Genomic DNA, 21,444 nt, shown 5'->3' with positions numbered 1-21,444 from the left:
TATTTGAACAAAACAATTTTGTTCAAATTATTATCAAATATTAAATGTTCATACATAAAAAATTAAACATTTTAAGTCAATTCGGTTAAAATAAATTACAGTTTTATTCGTTATTCATATATAAATTTTTGAACACATTAAATTTGTTCAATTTTGTATTCATGAACATGATTAATTTGATGAATTTATTAAAAATTTTCACAAAATTCTATACCCACTCAATGTAGCAATGTTGAAATTGAAATACTTCACCAACGATTTGAAACGCCGAGACGACGAGATGAGACACGACAAGAGTTCAACACCAACTATGGAGATCAACACTAGCAAAGATGGAGGCTGAATGAAACCTCCACCAATGATAGAGATCAAGATCGATGAAGATGGTCTATGTTCTAAAGATTGTGGGATTTTTGTTGTGCATAGCGGTGAAAATGAAGAGTTTTTGATGTGTGTAATGATATGTATTCAAATAGTTAGTGGTGTGCTAATATAGGGTTAGTAATGGAAAGTTAAGATGTGAACTAAGATATTTATAAATCCTAAAAATTATTTTATGTGTGTATTAAATAATGGTATATACTAAAAGTATTAGTGGTGTATAAATAGAATCACCCTAAATGATAATCAATTAAATCTTTTTGATAACCACAATTCATATCACTTAAATATAAGAAAATTTTGGCTGAATTTGTTTGATAACCACAATTGATATCATATGAAACTTACTTAATTCTGACTGTATTTATAAATACTAAATATAAGCGTAAATGTACACTATTATAAACTCACTACCACTATCACTACTACCACCACCACTACTATCATGCCACTGCCACCACTACTACTACCATTACCACCATCACCACGACCTTCATCACCATTGTCATTGTTATAGCACCACTATCATTTTACTACCGCCACCACACTACCACTACAGTCGCTATTGTCATTACAACCACCACTACAATCTTTCACCTCCATAACCAATGTCACTGTTGCCATAACCACCACAACAACCACCACCATCATTACACCAAGATTACCCTTCCACCATCACCACAACCACTATTCATCTATCTCCACCACCATTACTATTAGTGTCATAGCTAACGCCGCCGCCACCGCTGCCGCCACCACGAACTCACCATCACAATATAAAAATTAATAAATACAATTTGAAAATAATAAATTTTAAATTTGACCTTGTACAATATCAAATAACTTGTTTTAGTTTAGCACTTCAATTTTTATTAAACAACTTCCAACTTGGAAAATTCAGTATTCAATTTTCAACTTTATCAAACACCTCCTAAATCTTATTATATTTTCAACAAACTTCAGAAGAGGTATCAAAAAGAGAAAAGAAAAAGACAAGAATATACCTATAAAAAAATTTGTTCAACATTTTATAAAAAAAAAAAAAATCGACAAAAATATACCTATAAAAAATCAAGTTTATTGGATATTAATCAGGAAAAACTACACGCCTGTGGGAGTTCAAAAAAAATATTATCAACACATGGAGGAGAGGAGTGCAAGTGACACTTGCACCCTCACAGCCTTTCATTTGCACTCCATCACAAACACGTGTTCCGTATTTGTAATTTTTTTCTCCAACTCTCACCTGCATGTAGCTTCCCCTATTAATAACCTCTTCATCAAATCACATTTGTATTTAGTTTGATACATATATTTATTTATTTTGTATAAATGTAATTTGATTGATGAAAGAGCTATCAATATCCAATCAATTTGATTTTTTACAGATATGTTCTACTCGATATTTTCTAAAAATAAACAGTTTAGATTATCAAAATAGAATCCGAAGTGAATCTCAAGAGCCGCACAACAATCACTGCTGTGCATTGTGCACAGCAGTGACACCAGGTCTGGTTGGCACAATTACTATCATTTTCAATTTCCATCAAGTATAATCTTTCTATATATTGTAAAAATTCACATGTGAGCAATCGTTCGTTGCTTGTACATCCTTTTACATAGGCATCATATCAAATGAATGCAACAAGTCACAAGTAAATAAATAGCCTGCCTTTTGCCGAGGCTGCTCTATGGTTCCATGAGTAGAGTTTGGAAAAGGTACAACAAGAAGCAATATAAATAAATCACTGGTTAATTAATTTATGCTAATGGTGCTAACTTGTTACGAACAATCAGACATACTATCACTCAATTCACGGCCCTTCGTTTCAAATGGGAAAAAAAGTACAGAAATCCCAGAAAGAAAGATCACGAGCTCAAATAGAACAACAGCTGTAGTTTGGTGACATCCATGTACCAAACTAACTGCGACCAGAGGACATACCATTCCACCAATTCTTCCAACGGAGCTTGCAACTCCAACTCCTGTTGCTCTCACTGATGTTGGATATATCTGCAGTTCACAAATAAATAACATACAGTACAGCAATCAATTTGCTAGCCTTTAGTGGAGAAATGGTTCGACAATGAGCATCTATCTACACATATCCTTAAACCACCCTGATGCAGAATGGCTATTAAGAAAAACCGTTCAACTATTCAATTTATCTCAAAACCAAAATATATGGAGAATTGCTCTAAAAGGGAAGTGCAAAAAAATCATGAAGAGAAAGGACAAAAAGAACACAAGGGCCACAACCCTAATCTCACAACCGCTACAGCCTACTCAATTTCTCATTTTTCAAAACTAACCTAAAACTATTGCGTAAAGTCATATATATAGGCAATGTAAGAAACTCCAATTAAAAATAGGAAAACTTAGTCTCTAATAAAATAAGTAAACTGAATAGACTAAGTGTAACACTTGTGAAAATGCATTAATGTTTCTTGTTATTAGAGTTGGGATCCTTTTTAATTGATCTTAGACCATTGTTTGATGATTCATTTTGTAATTGCCCAAAACAGGGTTCGGGCAAGAGAATTGTGTCCGTTTGAAGTTTGAGCACCTAGGTTGTGTTGCACAGTTCGCTCGAGTACAAGATTGGTCGCTCGAGCAATCTTCTGACCCTTCTAGTTCTGAGTTTCGAGACTTACTGCAAGTTCAAATTCTTCGCTTGAGCTGTCTGTTCATCAAATAGCCTGAGATCGTATGAGCTTTCTTTCATTCACCGCTCAAGAGTAGGTTTTGTCACTCAAACAGTCTGTTTGAATTCAGCGCATAAAAAGCTACTTTATGTCAAATTTGTGGGCTCAAAACCCACTTTTTGGCCTTACACTATATATAACCTATTTTCTCTCTACTTACTTTTTACACTCTCTCTCTCTACAACTCTTATCAACCCTCATGTTTCTTTCAATCCAACAAGATCAAGAGGGATTTAGACCCTAGTTCTATACCAAGCATTTCATCTCCAACAAAGCGTTTTTAATGAACTTTCTGTCTAAAAAATGTTAAAATACTCGCGTTACCAAGGAACAAGCTTCTAAGCTATCAAAGAATAGTGTGTTCCTCTCTATTCAATTAGTATCTTGGATTTAAGGTAACTTGTCATTACTGTGAAACAGATGCAGTGGATGGAAATTCCAACAGCTGTCAACAGTAATAAAAACAAAAAGAACATCATTGCATGGCATCTAAAAGGAATGGGTATGGTTACAGCTTTGTTCTTACCTTATGTCATCAACGAAAATCTTTCTCCCAAATAAAGAACCAAATTGCTATTCTATTTCTTGTTTCATGCTCCTAGATGGTAAGTGTCCATGATGTAGGACGAGTAGGGATTACTTTCCTACAAATAGTGAGCTCAAGTTAAAGTATACTGGCAGCAGCAACAATAGACTTATAGGGCTGGATTTTGTGAGATTTTGTGGCTGCAAAAGTACTTAAAAAATAAGAGTTCAAGGGTTTGTAAAAGGGTAGGGTTTGGGGAATGAAAATACGAGTGTTTATTGGCTATCGGGTGGCGGTTCTGAACACTGTGAATGGTGACGTGAACAGTAATCTTACTGGATAAAAGAAGAGAAGAGAGAGAGAAAAAAAAAGTGCTTCACCCTCACAAGGGATAGGCCAATCACACAAATACAATCTCAAATTCTCATAATATTAACTCTTACATTAAATCATTGAGATTACACATACATTTATAGGCTAAAGACCTTCCTAATTCTATAAGGACTATTACTCAAATTTAGAAACAAAAAATATTTAACTAATATTCTAGACCAACTATAACTTCCAATTCTACTTCAATCATAATAGGAAACTTTAATGACTATTAATTCTACTTAAATATCAAAATAAGAAATTTGGACTTTTGACTATTAAAATTATTTTAGACATAATAAAACCCATATTTAATAACCCATTTAATAACTTAACCCAAAAGAAAACCCATGGATGACCCAGCAACCCATGTCCAACAATTATTGAAATTACCATTATACCCTTAATTACTAAAACCTACTATAATGACATGAAGACTCAAAATTATTCCAAATCTTTAATTTTTGATGCCCTAAATGTGCTTCATGTGAAATTCCAAATTTGCACTTTTTCTTCTTTCCATGATCTTCATCATTCTCCCCTGCAGTCGAAAAAACTTGACCTTGAGTTTTATAATATTGAAATAGAAGGATTATGAAATCTTGCACTTGCAACCATTCAAATTGATTGTTTTGAATGAATGATGAGAAAATAAAAAAGCTCAATGTTGTCATCATTCCATTGACCACATCGAATTTATTAGGAATAATAAACTCAATGTGAACTTCCTTTTTCTTGTGAAAAGCAAAAAGTTCAGTTGCATTCCCATTATTTTCTTTGGCTTCCTTAGCTTTAGAACCTTGATCATGACGATCTTTCATGCTTTCTTTAGTAAGCAAATTAATTTTTGCCTTCATTTCTTCAATATCCTCAATATTAACAACATGTTCATCTTGCTCTTTTATAGTTTCTTCAAAATCTTCTACACTATCAACCTTTTGATACTGGATATTAGTCTTCTGTAAAACAACAACCAACAATCCTTCCATGGAAGGTTTCAATCCATTCAAAATTGTTTTGATAGTTTGCACATCACTCTTTATTGTTGCAACATCCTCCTTAATTATTGCAAAATCCTCCTTTAATATCACAACATCTTTCTTAGTAGCTCTATAATTTGTTGACGAGGCTTCACACTTCCAATTTAATTCAATGCTTGTCAACATTGTAATAAAGAAAGAAATTTCATCAAAAGATTGATAACAAACAAGGTAGGATCTTAAAGCTCTAATACCAAACTGATGTAGGACAAGTAGGGAATACTTTCCTACAAATAGTGAGCCCGAGTTAAAGTATACTGGCAGCAGCAACAATAGACTTATAGGGCTGGATTTTGTGGGATTTTGTGGCTACAAAAAGTATTTAAAAAATAGGAGTTTAAAGGTTTGTAAAGGATAGGGTTTTGGGAATGAAAACACGAGTGTTTATGGGCTATCGGGTGGCGGTTCTGAACACTGTGAATAGTGACATGAACAGTAATAGAAAATTTTAACGACTTCTAATTCTACACCAACTATGACTTCCAATTCTACTTCAATCATAGTACGAAACTTAAACGACTTCTAATTCTACTTCAATATCAAAATAGGAAACTTGGACTTTTGACCACCAAGATTATTTTAGACATAATAAAACCCATTTAATAAATTGACCCAAAATAAAACCCATGCGTGACCCCTACAACCCATGTCCAACAATTATTAGTATTACCTTATACCCTTGATTACTAAAACCTACTATAATGACATGAAGACTCAAAATTATTCCAAATCTTTAATTCTTGACACTCTAAATGTGCTTCATGTGAAATTTCAAATTTGCTCTTTTTCTTTTTTCCATGATCTTCATCAGTCCAACTATAGAAGTTGGCAACAATTAACTGGAATTTCATTTTCATTAGAAGTCTTAATGATCAGAAAGCACTTGAGTTAGTATCCTTGTTATCATTGCTTGGTGGTTTTTCATTGTCTCCTTTGACTCGTGATAGAAGGGTTTGCCTCGCTCACTCTTCTGGTATCTTTTCATGTAAGTCCTTCTTTGATAGGATCATTGATAAACCCACAATTCCTTCTTTTCCATTCCACAAGAAGAGTTGGAAAGCTGTAGTGCCATAAAAAATGAAGATTTTTATGTGGTAATTGGCTCACGGGGCCATTTTGACCAATGATGCCTTTCAAAAGAGGAGACTTAACCATGCTCTTTGTCCTCAAGCAATGCATTATTTGTAGGAGAAACGGGAAATCAGCAAATCATCTTTTCTTGCATTGCCCCATGGCTTTGAACCTATATGGCACTGATTATTTCACCTGGATATCTCATTTTGGGTTGCTCCAGGCAATTGCGTTCAAATGCTCTTAATTGATTTTTAGGGCATTGGAGGCAACCAGAAAGCAGAAACATTGTGGTTTTGTGTTGTGTTAATGCAATAATTTTTTAAGACAAGGTTACAGACTTGGATTCATTATGGGATAGGGTGTGCCATTTGGCTTCATTTTGGTCTTATGCTTCTCCTGCATTTAAAGGGGTCCCGCTCTTTTTGATGTCCCAGGATTGGAGAGCAGTTTGTAAATCTTAGTTTGTTTTTCGTTATGTTTGATTGCGGTTTTTCTTTGTCGTTACTTGTTAGAGGACTCATTATCCTGCCCTTGTACCTTCTTTTTCTTTATCAATAAACTTTCCTTTTGTGGTTGATCAAATAAATAAATAAAAAATGTGCCACGCCTGTGCTGTGTCCGGCACAAGAATGCCACAAATATTTAATTTAATTTTAACATAAATAAGAAGCGGCTAAAAGCTACATAACATATCTCTAGCTGTAGTCCATGATTTCATGCTTGTGAGTTGGATATGACACAAAATCCAACTGCCAAGGTGGTAAGGAATCTAAAGGATAGGGTAGTTTATGGGCTTAGAGACTTTACTGATAACCAGCTGCAGCTAAGCCGGACCATGGGCTGGATTGTAGGTAGACACCAAGACATAATGAAGATTTTAATCATTTTGAGATGATAAAATTTTTTACGACTTACCTCTGGAGCATATATATAGACAATTGTGAAGGTTGATGTAATGCATATGCGAGCTCCAAACAGAAGACCAGTTGTCAACCCCGGAGCCTGATGAAACACCAATGGAAGGAGGAAAAGGCAACACAAGAAGAACATAGCTGACATCGAGAGCTTACGACCAAGTTTATCAACTATGGCAGCTGATATGAGGAGCCCAGGGAACTCTGGAAAGTAAATCAAAGTTAAATGTGATTCAGACCTCTTCTAGGGATGAAAAAATATGCAATCACGTAATAATGTGAACACTATCATATAGAGTAAATAACATTGAAAATATAAAAAGCCAAACCGGCAAAACTTGTGATGAAAACATCTCTGTAGCTAACATCATGGGACTCCTTTGATTGCAACTCAATCGGTGTACATTTATTATGCCCATTATTCAACTCCGTGGTAAGCAGAACGAGGCCATAATACGAGAATGCATTCCCAAAAAATACCACCCATAAGAGCAGGGTTGACCGAAGTAATTTTGGTGAAAGAAGCATAAACAGTGATGAAGCACCTCCCTTATTGGACTCCATATCATTGGGAGATACATCTTCCTTTTTTGCTGTTGGGAGCAAGTGTGTATCTTCTGAAGCAGTACACTTTTCATCTAGCTCAATTTGGTGATCAGAAATAAGAATGCCTGAAGGGAGCTTTGTTCGATTCATTCTTGCTGCTTTCTCCAAGATATTTAGTGCATCATTTGTTCTTCCTTTCATGCATAAATACCTTGGTGATTCAGGGGTCATGCCATAGAACAAAAGAAGTAATGATGAAGGAAGAGCAGAGAGGACAAGTAACCACCTCCAACCCAAGGTTGGCATGACAAACTGCAATGAAGACAGCAAGATAATGAAGATTTAGCAATACAAGCCTTTTTTCATTTTTTTTTTTTTTTTTGGATAACTAAAGATAGAAATTGAATCTTAAATTTATCTTAAACTTTAATACAAAATTTCCTCTCATTTTCTCTGCAATGGTCATCCCACGCATTCCAATGAGAGTCATAACAGATTGCTAACTTAGCATGCCACTTGCATGAAATGAACCCAATAAACCCCTGAATTCATGGAAAAATAAATCCTGCAAACTAACAATTGACAATTAGCTTCCATTCCCCCAAACTTGTTCACTAGAGCAATCATGCCGTTAACTGAGAAGATTAGAAATTAGTATTATTTGCCATGACTGCCTTAAAAATTAGTATAACCAACTCTATGCCAATATATGATGATAGTCAATTGTGTGATTTAAATCATACCAAACAATCAGATAACTTAAATTTGAAGATATAATTGTCTTAGATCAGTTTGATTCTGAATACCCCAAGGAAAGTCCCTCATTTATTTAATTAAGGATGCTTATGATAACAAAGATGTTTTACATCAATTCCATGGCCTAATAGCCAACCAATGTGACCCAAATAACATGGGATACTAGAAATATTGAAAAACAAGAAGAAAGATAAAAATAAAATTAAGAGCAGAATATGTGATTAAATATTTAGTAAAATTTACAGGACATGTTTGGATAGCAACAAGGCATATCAATTTCAAATGCCCGGGACCATAAATCTCATAGACATCAACCAAATAATTTTGTGAATGAGCAACACAATGTATTCCTTTTAACTACTTGGTTTAATGATCATACGTTGAAGAAATTATATTCACCCCTAAAAAAAACAAGCCTACATTTGCCCAATAGAGAACATGATCATACCCATGCAAGCGAAGCCTCCAAAATTGTTCCAAGAGTCCAGAAAGCTGAAAAAACAACCATCCAAGTGCCTCGGTTTGGAGCAGGAATGAACTCTAAAAACCAGGATGAGAGTACAGGCCCACCTCCCAAACCGATACCAACCAAACACCGGAAAATTATCAATGAAATGAAATTTGGGGCAAAAGCACTCAGAAAACCAGCTCCAGCAGTAACCATTGCTGTAATGAGGAATCCTTTCCTGATGTGATAGAGAAACGAGACAAAAAAAGGGTCAAAAGAAGAATTTCTCTCTTTTTTTTCTTCACAAGAAAAGTTTAAATATATATATATATATATATATGTTTAAATCATGGATTCTACTAAAAGAAGAAAAAAAAGAATAACAGGTAAAAAGTTGAAACAACTGTAATTTCTCTATAAAATAAAATAAATAAATAAAAAGCCAAGGTCAATTCTGGTTCATAAAGAAATTGAAGAGCATGAAAAACTATAGCAAAAATCAGAAGAATTTGGAACCAGCAAATCCAAAATAGTAATAAGAAGTATGAAGTGACCATTTTGTTACAGAAAACCATGTAAGAAAAAATATAATTGGCTTATTGATTAAACTAGCAATACTTAGTCAACTCAAACAACAACAACTGCCACCAATAGAGCCAAGAAGCTTCCACTAATCATGGTAGTGCAATTTGAAAAATGTGGGAATGAACCAAAAATGGGGTTTGGAGACTGATTTTAATTGATTTCAAAAGGATGTATGATCAATGCCAAAATGTACACATTTGGGCCCTCTAACACATTTGTTACACCTTCAATCATCATTACTTGATTCAATTATTTCAAGGTTTCTTGGACCTTTGCACGTACTTCGTATAAGGTTGAAATGTTAAGGCAATAGGAAATGCAAGGGGAGAACAAAGAAGAAAAGAGCACGACATCTGCCCTGAGCCAACCAGGCACCCAACCTCATTGCCCGGGAAGTGGCCGCCAATATAAAAAGTTTTGAGATTTGAATTCTATACCAGGCCACCCATGAGGTAGTGACGCGAAAAAATCCATGTCTTTTTAGGATTTTGGACGGGAACACTCCATATTGAACCCTAATTCATATTGGATTATACAAGGACAACTAAAACTCATAGAAAGGGGTTCTTCACTTATTGAAAGAAGGCACAAGAGGCCAGAGGAAGGTGAAAGTTCAAAGGACAAATTTCTCCACATCTGTGGCGTTCTCCCCCTCCATGGAAACTGAACTTTTCCCTTAGGTAGTATTTGGTTCACTGGAATGGAATGATCATTCCATCAAAATATTCATTCCCATGTTTAGTTAGAGTAAAAAAATAATGACAAATTCATTACAAATGGAATCATTTTACACCATTTTAAGATAATGGTCGTTCCATAGGAAAAGCCTAAGGAATCACCATTCTATTTCATTCCAATGAACCAAATAGAGCATTAGAATGTAGATGAAACCATAGTGAAGTTTCTTTGCTTTGTTGTACTATTTTGGGATTCATTAGTTAGTACAGTGACTGTATAACCTTGAGGATTATAAATATTATCGATTTTGATGTTCAATCTAGTATTGTTTTGATTTATATTCTTTTAAATTTAATGGTTACGCAATGGTAATCTTTAACTTGTGCCTAGAAAAGATGAAATGTCTTGCAACCCTAGTTTAGTATAGACATTTCGTTCTAATCAAGTATGAGTTATGTTTGATTGTTAAATTCATGAATCCTCTTGAAGACACCATTGGAGCTTGTAGTAACCTTGAGTCACTATCATATAAATTAAGTAAATCCCAAAATTGATACAATAACCTTGTTGGGAGATTAGTGGTGGATTCAAAACCCTAAATTTTTCCATATTGAATTACAAATTTAAATTTTGACTTTAATTAATTTTTACCTTTCATTTCAAATTAATTGAAGAAGAAAATTTTAGATTTGTAGCAATTTAGTACCAGTCTCTGAGGTTCGACACCCTTACGTTAGCTACTGTCTTACTACAATTTATGTCGTTGCGAGGTTATATTTTTGCATGATCAAATTTTGGTTCAATAGATGACCGATAAAATATGGTGATTCTATGGTTTCAAGTGGTGCAACAAAAAGGGCAAGGGTTTGAGAATGAAAATTCTATGAACAATATCCGTGAAGGGTTTAGGTGTCCTTTTAGGCACCAAGGTTGAGCAATTGTGATGGGCAACAAAATTGGTTTTCAAATAGGATGATTTAAATCTGGTTACAGGATTTTAAAGGCTTTAAGTTGGAAAAATATAAGAAAAAGAAGAAGCAAATTATAAACATTTGCATCACACAATCTCAAAAGATGCATATTTGTTGAAAGTAATTCTCTCAACAACTATTTTATATTAAAATTAAAAGTAATCCCATAGCTTTTATAGACTTTTAAAAGTATTCATAACCTGATAGGAATTGGATTTCCAATTCGAAAACTAAGTATATCTAAAACTTATAAGAAACTTATTACAAACTAAACAGCAGCATATTTGATGAAAAACAAACATAATAGGACTCCACTAAGACTAACAAGTTGAGTATGCATAGTTCCTCTATAGGTCGCACAATGAAATCATACCAATTTCCAAATATTGCCATATCTTTAAATTTACTTTTCTTCAGCTTCTTATAGCATGTATCAGTGGGATAACTCAAAATAAATCCAGGATACAAAGCAATGGTGTGGGTCCCCTTTGATGGGACAAAGTTGGGAAAATGGGCCCCTATTATGCATCCAACCTATTGTCACCCCTAATTCTGAAAGCAACATAAGAAGCTTTTATGAGATTAATAGGAGATGCCTAAGGAAATCAAGATGAGATTCTTTTTTAGTGGGAATCTAGATAAGATTCATATGGGCATGCTTGACTTCTTTTTTTTGTTCCATTTTCGGTTTTTTGTTATCGGAGACTAAAAAATGCTTACTAATCATGCACACAATTTATCAGCCCTAAAAAATTTAATGACACCATTGTATAGCACACTCTGCATATATATATATATATATCATGTTATCAATATATTCATTAACACAACTTCAAGAGCTTGCAAACTTGTAATGGCCAATGAGACATACTTTATGTATCTATATGCAATTGATTTAAATTTTAAATTTTATATAATTTGACATACATTACGAATAAATTTAATTAATATATTTTAAATTCTAGATACTTGTTGGTAAGACAAACTAGACTTTCCATTTAATACAAAACAAAGGATAGACAATGAACTAGATAGCTTTGATTATTATAATGCCACAGTTTAGACCTCAATTGATAACGGCATTCAATGGTATATTTTGTTGACTTTTTCAAATATTCAATGTTATTTTGGGGGGTGTAAAAGTTTCATTCATGTTCATGTATTAGTTTTTATTAAGTTATGAAAAATTCTCTTAATTTGAAAAGAATCAATGGTTGAGCTAGTGTAATTCACCCCACCAACACTGGCATGGCAAAAGTAATAATGGGCCCATTAATTTTTATCAATTATGATTGTCAATGATCCAATGGTTAAAACGGGTCAATTTTCATAGGTTTCATTATCACACATTTTGAATGAAACTCTATATCATATTAAACCCAAAAAAAAAAAAAAAATCGAGACTTATTGGTTTGTTGCTTTAAACTCCAACTAAAAAGGCACTTCTATAATGGAGGTATCAAAAGAATGAAAAGAATTATTTAGCTTATCTAATGAATGAGGTAGAAGGCATGTATATATAATAGATTCATGATACAATTTAGGAAACGATATAAATAAGGAAACAATACTAAATCAGTGATTGACGCAATCATAGATTATATACATAATACTAAAAATAAAAAGATCCTATGTACTCTAATTTCTATATTCAACACTCCCCCTCAAGCTGTTGTGAAGATATTCAATAATCGTAGCTTGCCAATGGATGACTAGAAAAAGCTGAAAAAAACTCAACGGCTAGTTCAAATAAATATTACCAAACAAATCTAGTAGTCCACTAAATAAAAAAAGCCAAAAAGTGCTTAATACATCAGCATCACACCCTAGAAAGGGAAAAAAAACAAGGACTGAACTGCCCTAGAAGAGCTGCCGAAGCATCTATGGCCAGGAAACACCCTGATCGGCAGTCAACAAGACCCTAGTCAGCATCAGAGGCCAGAGCTAATGTCGAGAGATAGTTTATGGCCAAGCTAGACCGTTGAAGGAACTAATCGGAATCAATGTCATAACAGTTTAAGGGGTCATGTCGGACCGTTGTAGAGACTAACCGAAATCAATGTCGGGATAGTTTAAAGGGGACATGCCGGACCGTTGTAGAAACAGGTCGGAACTAATTTCGGAACAGTTTAAGGTCATGCTGAACCGTTATACGAACTGACTAGAATCAATGTCGTCAGGACAGGTTACGGGGTTATGCTGGACTGTTATAGGAACTAACCGGCGAACAGAGGAAGAGATAACCACGAAGCGATACTGAAAACTGAAAAAAAAATATGGCAGCGGAATGGGTTGAGGTCCGGCGAGCAGCCAAGGCAAGGTTGGGTTGCCGCCCGCCGATAAAGCAAAATTACTAGGCACTTAACCTAACTCTGATACCAAAAAGAATGAAAAGAATTATTGGGCGTATCTTATGAATGAGGTAGAGGCCAAATATATATAATAGATTCATGATACAATTTAGGAAACGATATAAATAAAGAAACAATACTAAATCAGTGATCGACGCAATCACAGATTATATACATAATACTAAAAATAAAAAGATTCTATATACTCTAATTTCTATATTCAACAGTATCCTAGGCTAGCTTGTGCAAGTATCTAATGTTAGCTTGAGAAGAACCTCCGGAGTTGTAACTTCTGAATTTCCCCAATGCTGATGAATTCGCTACAAGCAACTGTATTCGCTGGACAAAACCTTCCCAATAAGTGGGCCTGTTGAAGTGGCAACTAATGAGTAAAATCATCGTCACTAAAAGTGAGAGACAACGATACAGGTTCAGATATTGAACAAAATGGAATGGAATGGAATGGCAAGTCTGGATTCATGTACCGATTTCCAAATAGAAGACAATACTTTGATGAACCCAAAAGTGACGTGATTTTACATGTCAATTTTATGACCAAAATGCTTATTTCGAAAACTGATATATGATATATGTAAATAAATCAACTATTGAATGAGCATTTTGGTCATAAGATTGGCGTGTACAGCTCACATGCAACTTTTTTGTCCTCTTTACATAATAGACTATTAACAGAATGTACCAAGTTTTAGTTGAGGAGGGTAAAGTGATACTGGTCCATAGTTAAGTTAAGGGGGGTAAAGTGTAATTTGCCCTATAATTTATTGAGGGAAGAGATGGATCTTTCAACAAAATAATGAATGGTTTTATCAATCCATGAATGTACAACTGCCAAGGAATTGGGCTCAAGCTTTCCCAAGCATAAAAAATTGTTCTGTTTCTAAAGTGGACTAACAAATATGAGATAAATCAGCGTTATTCAGTTTTCTTCACTTTGACTCAATTACAAGTAGAATTCATGAAGCTTGAAAAGCATTTGTTAAAGGAAGGAAGTTCTGACATGTTTTGGCATGCCAAATACAGAATCCTGGAAGTTACTTTATTTTGTAGAAATTGCCCAATCAACTCTATTGACATCACAGTATTTAGATTCTGCAATCTCTCTTGATGTTCAGTCCTTTCCTCGTCTAATTATCATCACCATCTACTTCCATATCTTGAGGTTAATTAAACCATTTAGATTTTTGTTCTGGGGTCCGCTCCAGCAACCCTTCATCGTCTAAGGAGGCATCAAGCTACTGCCAGACAATTGAAAAGATAAATTCAACGAGGACAATGCCGGGTTCACTCACTTGCCAACCAAATATTATTGTTTTTGTTTCTGAAAACAAGAAGAAAAAAACATTGAACATGATACCAAACAGGGCCTTAATATTCTTTTTCTTCTTATTCATCTTCTTCTCCTCTCTGCTTCTCTACAATCAAAATTCTTTAAATTTACATTTCAAAACTCAATCCACAATCCTAACACAACCAACCCTATGCTTACACATTTTAGTTTTAACACTACAAACTCATAATCAAATTCTATTTAAAAATTCCAGTAACCAAATTTCTAAAATTCCAGCTACTCCACACTACAAAAGTAACTTAATTCTAACTCTTCAGATTCACAAAGTCTACAACCTTTCATTCTAAGAAGCATAGCATGGGTACAACACGACATGGACACACTTGAAGTAACTGAATAGAATTCCAGCAACTTCACACTGCAAAAGTAACTTAATTCTAACTCTTCAGATCCACAAAGTCTACAACCTTTCATTCTAAGAAGCATAGCATGGATACAACACGACATGGACACACTTGAAGTAATTGAATAGAATTCCAGCAACTTCACTGCAAAAGTAACTTAATTTTAACTCTTCAGATCCACAAAGTCTACAACCTTTCATCCTAAGTAGCATAGACACGGACACAGTAACATGGCTATGACACAACGTGAACACACTAACACAACAAATCTTAAAAAATAGGACAAGAATACAGTGTGGACACATTACTTTTTCTTTTTTTTTTTTTTTTTTTTTTTTTTGATAGTTGGGTGTCCGAACCAGCTTGCGCGCACCGTGACTAATCCCAAGGCCCCAAAGTTAATGACCGGCTAAACCTCCAATGGCCCCTTAGGGTGACTCAAACTCGAAACCTTAGATTTTATCCCCAAGTCTTTACCGCTCAGCCAATCCCTCGGGGTTACGACGACACATTACATATTAACATGTTTATATATTTTTTATGTATATATTATATAAAATGACATATAAATTAATTAATTATCCAAATACTTGTATTCATAATTACAAAATGTGAGACATGGAACTTTGCAAATAACGCATACTACTCTTGTTCACTTTCTCGCTACATTTTTTGTATTTATCACTATGTCTTTTCCTATATTAGAATTGACAATTGCATACTCTACTTTGTGTTAGTCATCATAAATATGATGTCCTGTTCATAATGTTTTAAAACTCAATGGGGCTCATGCCCAACAATGTCGTACATCTCTCTTGTTAAGAGATTCATTTATTTCACATACGAAAGTGTGTGAGAAGTATCGGATATGTTTCTAGAAGTCTCTAAGAAGTGTCAATGCTTGACATGAATATGGTTCCTCCCTAGAACCATATTACAACAATTTTGATTTGTTTGACAAGAGAAATATTTATGAAGTACAACAAAGAACAAAAACTCCACTCAAATATCTTATATGATCAATATACCAATTATATCAAGAACTCCAAGAAACCAATATCTTACATGATCAATATACCTACTATATCAAGAACTCCAAGAAACCAGTATTGATAGGTCTGAACTCTATAGCAATAACTTACCATTGTTGATTCACCTATGTGATTGGATATGGCTATGAGAAATACCACGAAATTTAAATAGCCCTTACTTGGAGTTCTACAATCTAGTAAAATAATGTCTAAAGTGCAACTTTCCTGTACCAACTTTGAGGTTAATGATTAGCCACCATTTTTCTTTTCTTTTCTTTCTAATATATTTTTAAGAACATGATATCTCACAATAGAGGCAATAGAGTTGAACCCTCGACCACTCGACATATCCAGATTTTAAAGCTCAACTGAGTAGCACTCATGCTACACGTGCAATGGCCTATTTTCTTTTTCAATTTGCACAGAGAATTTGAATTGTTCCAAAATTTAATTATACGACTATTTAATATGGTAATAAAGAAAATTTATTACTTTAATTTCAATAAAGTCTTGCCTAGTTTGCAGGCAAGTATGCAAGTCTGAGAATTGAGACCAACAAATATTCAAGAGTTCGAAGGGGCGCCCATAGCAAACATCGTAGTTGGTTTTATTTAATAGACACTAAATATTCGACGTAAATTGCATTTGTTCTTCTTCACAACTTAACACAACTATACAAATGGTTAAGTATGTCTAGACATGTGTTAAACAAATGAGTACATGAAGTAGTGTCCTTTCCCTAAAAGAATATGATGACATCCAAATCAACCAACCAGAACAATTTAGCAAGTAAAAAGGATTACACACACTGAGACACAAGCTCATAGAGATCCAATTCTATGACTACAAAGGGGAATAAACCAAACGAATATATACTCCCACAATTATTTAGAATTTACCACATGAAATTATACAAAAATTTCAAACACATAAACTAAAAGTAATCATAGTTTCACATTCATCAAACCAATCTCAAGATGCTATACAAGCTTCAAGAGATCACTTGCAATTCCCTAGATCCACACTGTACAATATTGTTCACTTTGGGCTTGCACTAGACACTTCGGGTTTTAAAGCGCATCATACAATGAAGGTTCAAAGCTCAAAATTACAAAGTAATGTGGGATAGGTACATGTACCTGCAACCTTCACCTCACCTCACCTCACCTCACCTCATCCATCTTGGCCCCAAGCCTCGATTGCCTTGGCTCTTAGATTAGGGTCACCACAATCAACCCCCCTAAAAGGCCACACGTCCCAATGTAGGACCTACTCAAGTACATCAAGCTCCTCAAGTTTGTCCCCTGTGGAACCCACCTGAGCACTGTCACAATATGGAACATGTCCTAACTCATCCTAATGTGGGACCCACCCCACATTTCCAGTTGGCACCAACTATGATACCATTTGTAATGCCCTGAACCCGTATTGTACAGTATTGTCTGTTTTGGGCTAGGCCCTGACCGCTTTAAATCATCTCATACAATAAAGGTTCAAAGCTCACACTTATAAGACACTTCATCAAGCAAAGTTGAATTTTGCAATAATCTAAATAAGCGCACTTTTTTATTTTTTATAAAAAGATGTGTAGAAAAGTAGAGAGGTGAAGTGACCTAGTGTACTTATTTAGAGTTATTTAGAGGATGCCAAACAAATATGGAGAAAAATAGAGGCAGAAAAATTTTAAAAAAAAACCACAAAGGTTTAACATGGTTCAGCCAATATTGGCCTACATCCACACACAAAAAACTTTATGGCTTACATCTTTCATTCACTCAACTTAATCCTCTTATTTACATAATACACCATATACATAGAATGTGAGATACAATTAAATCCCTTCAATTAAGAGATTTAAATAAATCAAAGACACAAAAAATCAAGATATGCACAAATTATGAGATCTCTATATATTATAGTATCTTCCATATATTTTGATAACTTTAACAATATAATATTATCTTCAACAAGTGGGACAGGTCACAGGTATATGGACTTGCAACCTTCACCTCACTTCATCCATCTAGGCTCCAAGGCTCAAGATTTTTGGCTCTTGGATCAAGGGCACCACATCATTGTTCTTTGAAACAATGCTTGAAAGGCATTACACATCCTTGAATAGCAAGCGTGAAACAATTCCTATAGAATCATTTTTAGGTACCAATAATGAAATAACCTTTTCACAAGAAATTTGATGGTTTCAATCAATTTTTATCATGGTATATCATAAAAGGAGAAAGTGCAGGAAGTATATGAATACGCTTGATGAAGGCACCCCCATGCTTCTAGGTAAAGAAAAGTATTATGCACAAAAAATAATCCCACAATTGAATTTGACAAGAACATGGCAACTCATCAAGAAGTTCACACATATTGTAGCAGATAATATATATTATAAAATCAGCAAGCCTCTTATTAAATACTCAATCAACAACCTATACAAGGAAGCTGGACAAAAAGAAAAACAATTAGATATAGTAAGGAAACAAGAAATCATCCCACACGAAATCATCAAGTAGTTCACACATATTGTAGCAGATAATATATATTATAAAATCAGCAAGCCTCTTATTAAATACTCAATCAACCTATACAAGGAAGCTGGATAAAAAGAAAGACAATTAGATATAGTAAGGAAGCAAGAAATCATCCCACCTTCGTCCATATTTATCTGAAACAAAGCCCCATGAATATGCACCAACCAGCATACCAGCAAAAACCACACTAGTGATTAGGCTCTCTTCATGAGATGAAAGACCCCATGTAGACTGAACTGCTGGTCCTACAAAAGAGAGAAGCATCATTTCCATAGCTTCTGAGACCCAACCCATCCCAGCATATAATAGGACAAGAACTTGGAAATTTCCAAAACCCACAGCCAGAATTGCTTCATCAACAGTGTATGTTTGGTTCTCATCGACAGTATCTGTTTGGTTCTCACCTCCCATCTACAGAACAAGAAAACATAGTATTATGCCTCTTGGTGCACTTTGAACATTTCTTCATAGCATGATTGTATTAAGAATCACTTCATATCAAAAACTTCCTAATAAACGCCTCAAGAAAACTATGATTTCCTAGCATATGGGTGATCATTACAAGAAGAAAAACAATAAATGTTTAGTATCCTGATGAAGAGTAATGCTATCTCCAATCCTTCCCAAGATTTTTCATTGCTAAATTTTTGGAAATAATGCATAACCAATACGACAACAAAGTCTCTAATTTGACTCCGCTTGCCAAAGTTGTATTATTTTGGTAGATTTCTAGAATTTGATTGGTGTAGATTTACATTTATTTTCCTCTCCCTAAACAGACCAGCCTCACACTACACATATGCTCACCGAATCAAATACAAGTTTGCATATATGATTTATGCTTGGAGATTTGTACAGATACTGACTTCAGTTCTATTTCCACTGAAATTTTTACAAGTCTCCATAGGCCTTTCTTCTTGTAGCAACCTCCAAAAGTGCGTTATAGCTCACTGTCTTTTTTTCATTTTTTTCTTTTAACTTTTTTTGATAAATAATAATAACAAGGAACCAAAGTACATCTCATCTCACGTTGGGATTCCTTCCCTATTCGACCTAGTAAATAAGGAAAATGGTCAAAGCACACCCTATACGACATTCCATTTCATTATGTCCTTCCAATCAAAAAGTAAACACGAAAATTAGATGATGAAAGACAATCATATGGACATGGCCTCCCATTAAAACCCAACATAACCTTCATTTAGTTTAGTTCAGTTAGACATGACAATACATACAAGTTGAAGAGCTGTAAAATTTAATAGATCAAAAGACAACGCTATATTTTTATGGTTGGTTGGGTTGTACTAATTAATACCTTCAGGCCATGTTTGTTTGGACAGACTAGATGAGGTTAGATTAGCATTCTCATGACTAATAGTTCTAGGACTACAAATCATTTGGATTGTATATGTTTGGACTGAGTTAGGATTATAAGTAGGACTAATAGTCCAGACTTTGACTTAATCCTCCAATTTATATCTCAGCCCCTCTGTGAAATTGAATAGTCCATTATATGTAAGATACCATATCCGGATGGACTGTTAGTCCGTACTTCAATTGTTTAACCAAATATCAGATTAATTATTTTATTAGACTATTAATCCAATCCCAAACTCACGTCCATCCAAACAAACATGCCCTTATTGTCCAAAAAGGTGACTGACAAGTTGCTTTATTATAGCCAAAAGGAGGAGATGGGAAGAAGTCGAGTTTGCATCAAATTTTGACCAGCGAGCGACATTGAGGCTACAAAGGAGGCATAATGATATGATATGATATCAAATTTTGAAGGAAAATGATACACAAGCCCACTAGACCCATTTTCTAGACCCTAATTGGTTGATGAATGTTAATGAATGCGTTGCATTTGACTCGGCGGATTAGGGCAGAATAGAGTCCGGGTGCGAGATCTGCGTGCTTTGTTTTGGAGTCAGTCAAACAAGGGTAACAGTTGAGTTTGAGTTGAGTTACTTACAGCGATTGATATAGCAGAGTGTAGCCACGTCGTCAGAGGTTTATAGCAGACTGTCGATTTCGCTCAAGTTTCGCCACCACCAACGTCCTCCGATCGTTCATCTCCAAGACGCCATACATGTACTACCGCCAACAAACCAACCAGGCTTTTTCAGATCTATTAAAATATATATATATATATATATATATAATATTGTGTTGTATACCAAACCTACATGTAGCTTCCCTTGACATTTCTTTCCAAAAGAGAAGGAACAAATTTGAGAGAAATCATTTTTTTATTTTTTTTCAATGCCATTAACACACAACACGTATTCTCCATTAACATTTTGAAAAATGTCGCCGGTGGTTTAGCATATTTTTTAATTTTTTATAGAATAATATGTAAAAAATAAAGAAAATAAATAGAAAAAATAGAGAGAAAATATTGATCGATATAACTCAATAAGTGTATATATATAAAATAAAATAAAGTATATTTTTTTAATGCACGTCAAATACCTACAAAGGCTTCGTTTAGAAAGTGGGTTAGTTTTTTAATTTTTTGACTTTTTTGCCTATTTTAACCTAGGGCTAAAAAACTTGGTTTGAAAATAACTTTTTTATAAAAGAAAAAATGTAATAATTATGAGTTGGATGTGATATTTTATCTTATTAGAGTAAAAATTTATTTTGTTTTATCAATATCTTTATTAAATATTTTACGAAAGTGTGTATTTTATATGAGTCGTATACCATAAAATATTTAATAAAAATATTAATAAAATATTTAAAATCCTTACCAATCCAAAACAGAAGCAACAAATTTGATAGAAACCATTTTTTTTTTCTTTCAAGGCCA

At 34.1% G+C, this 21,444-nt stretch overlaps 1 protein-coding gene across 3 annotated transcripts; it reads right to left on the bottom strand.

The window, feature by feature from the left end:
- Positions 1 to 1,921: 1,921 nt before the first annotated feature.
- NIAP (Major facilitator superfamily protein) lies at positions 1,922 to 20,960 on the bottom strand. 3 transcript variants are annotated; one of them, XM_028270010.2, is made up of 7 exons: positions 20,605 to 20,875; positions 18,969 to 19,040; positions 18,748 to 18,874; positions 8,764 to 9,001; positions 7,343 to 7,871; positions 7,015 to 7,217; positions 1,922 to 2,395 (listed from the first exon to the last, which is right to left on the bottom strand). In XM_028270010.2, the coding sequence occupies exons 3-7, from the start codon at positions 18,798 to 18,800 to the stop codon at positions 2,165 to 2,167; spliced, it is 1,254 nt and encodes a 417-aa protein (XP_028125811.2). In that variant the 5' UTR covers positions 18,801 to 18,874; positions 18,969 to 19,040; positions 20,605 to 20,875; the 3' UTR covers positions 1,922 to 2,164. The 3 variants fall into 3 exon arrangements, with proteins under 3 accessions (XP_028125811.2, XP_028125798.2, XP_028125821.2); XM_028269997.2 differs by having other exon boundaries at positions 18,748 to 19,040; positions 20,605 to 20,960; XM_028270020.2 differs by lacking the exon at positions 18,969 to 19,040 and having other exon boundaries at positions 20,605 to 20,761.
- Between the last annotated feature and the right edge of the window lie 484 nt (positions 20,961 to 21,444).

Source organism: Camellia sinensis, chromosome 4, assembly GCF_055761805.1.
Source record: "Camellia sinensis isolate YWXY chromosome 4, ASM5576180v1, whole genome shotgun sequence".
NCBI lineage: Eukaryota > Viridiplantae > Streptophyta > Magnoliopsida > Ericales > Theaceae > Camellia > Camellia sinensis.
The sequence above is the reverse complement of the archived record's forward strand: the minus strand, read 5'-3'. Positions and strand labels throughout refer to the sequence as shown.

Coding starts and splice junctions, on each gene's coding strand:
- NIAP (XM_028269997.2), bottom strand. CDS start 19,040: ATGGGAGGTGAGAACCAAACAGATACTGTCGATGAGAACCAAACATAC. Junction 7,872..8,763: donor TGGAGGCTTCGCTTGCATGG/GTATGATCATGT, acceptor TCTTCATTGCAG/TTTGTCATGCCAACCTTGGG. Junction 2,396..7,014: donor TCTATATATATGCTCCAGAG/GTAAGTCGTAAA, acceptor TGTGAACTGCAG/ATATATCCAACATCAGTGAG.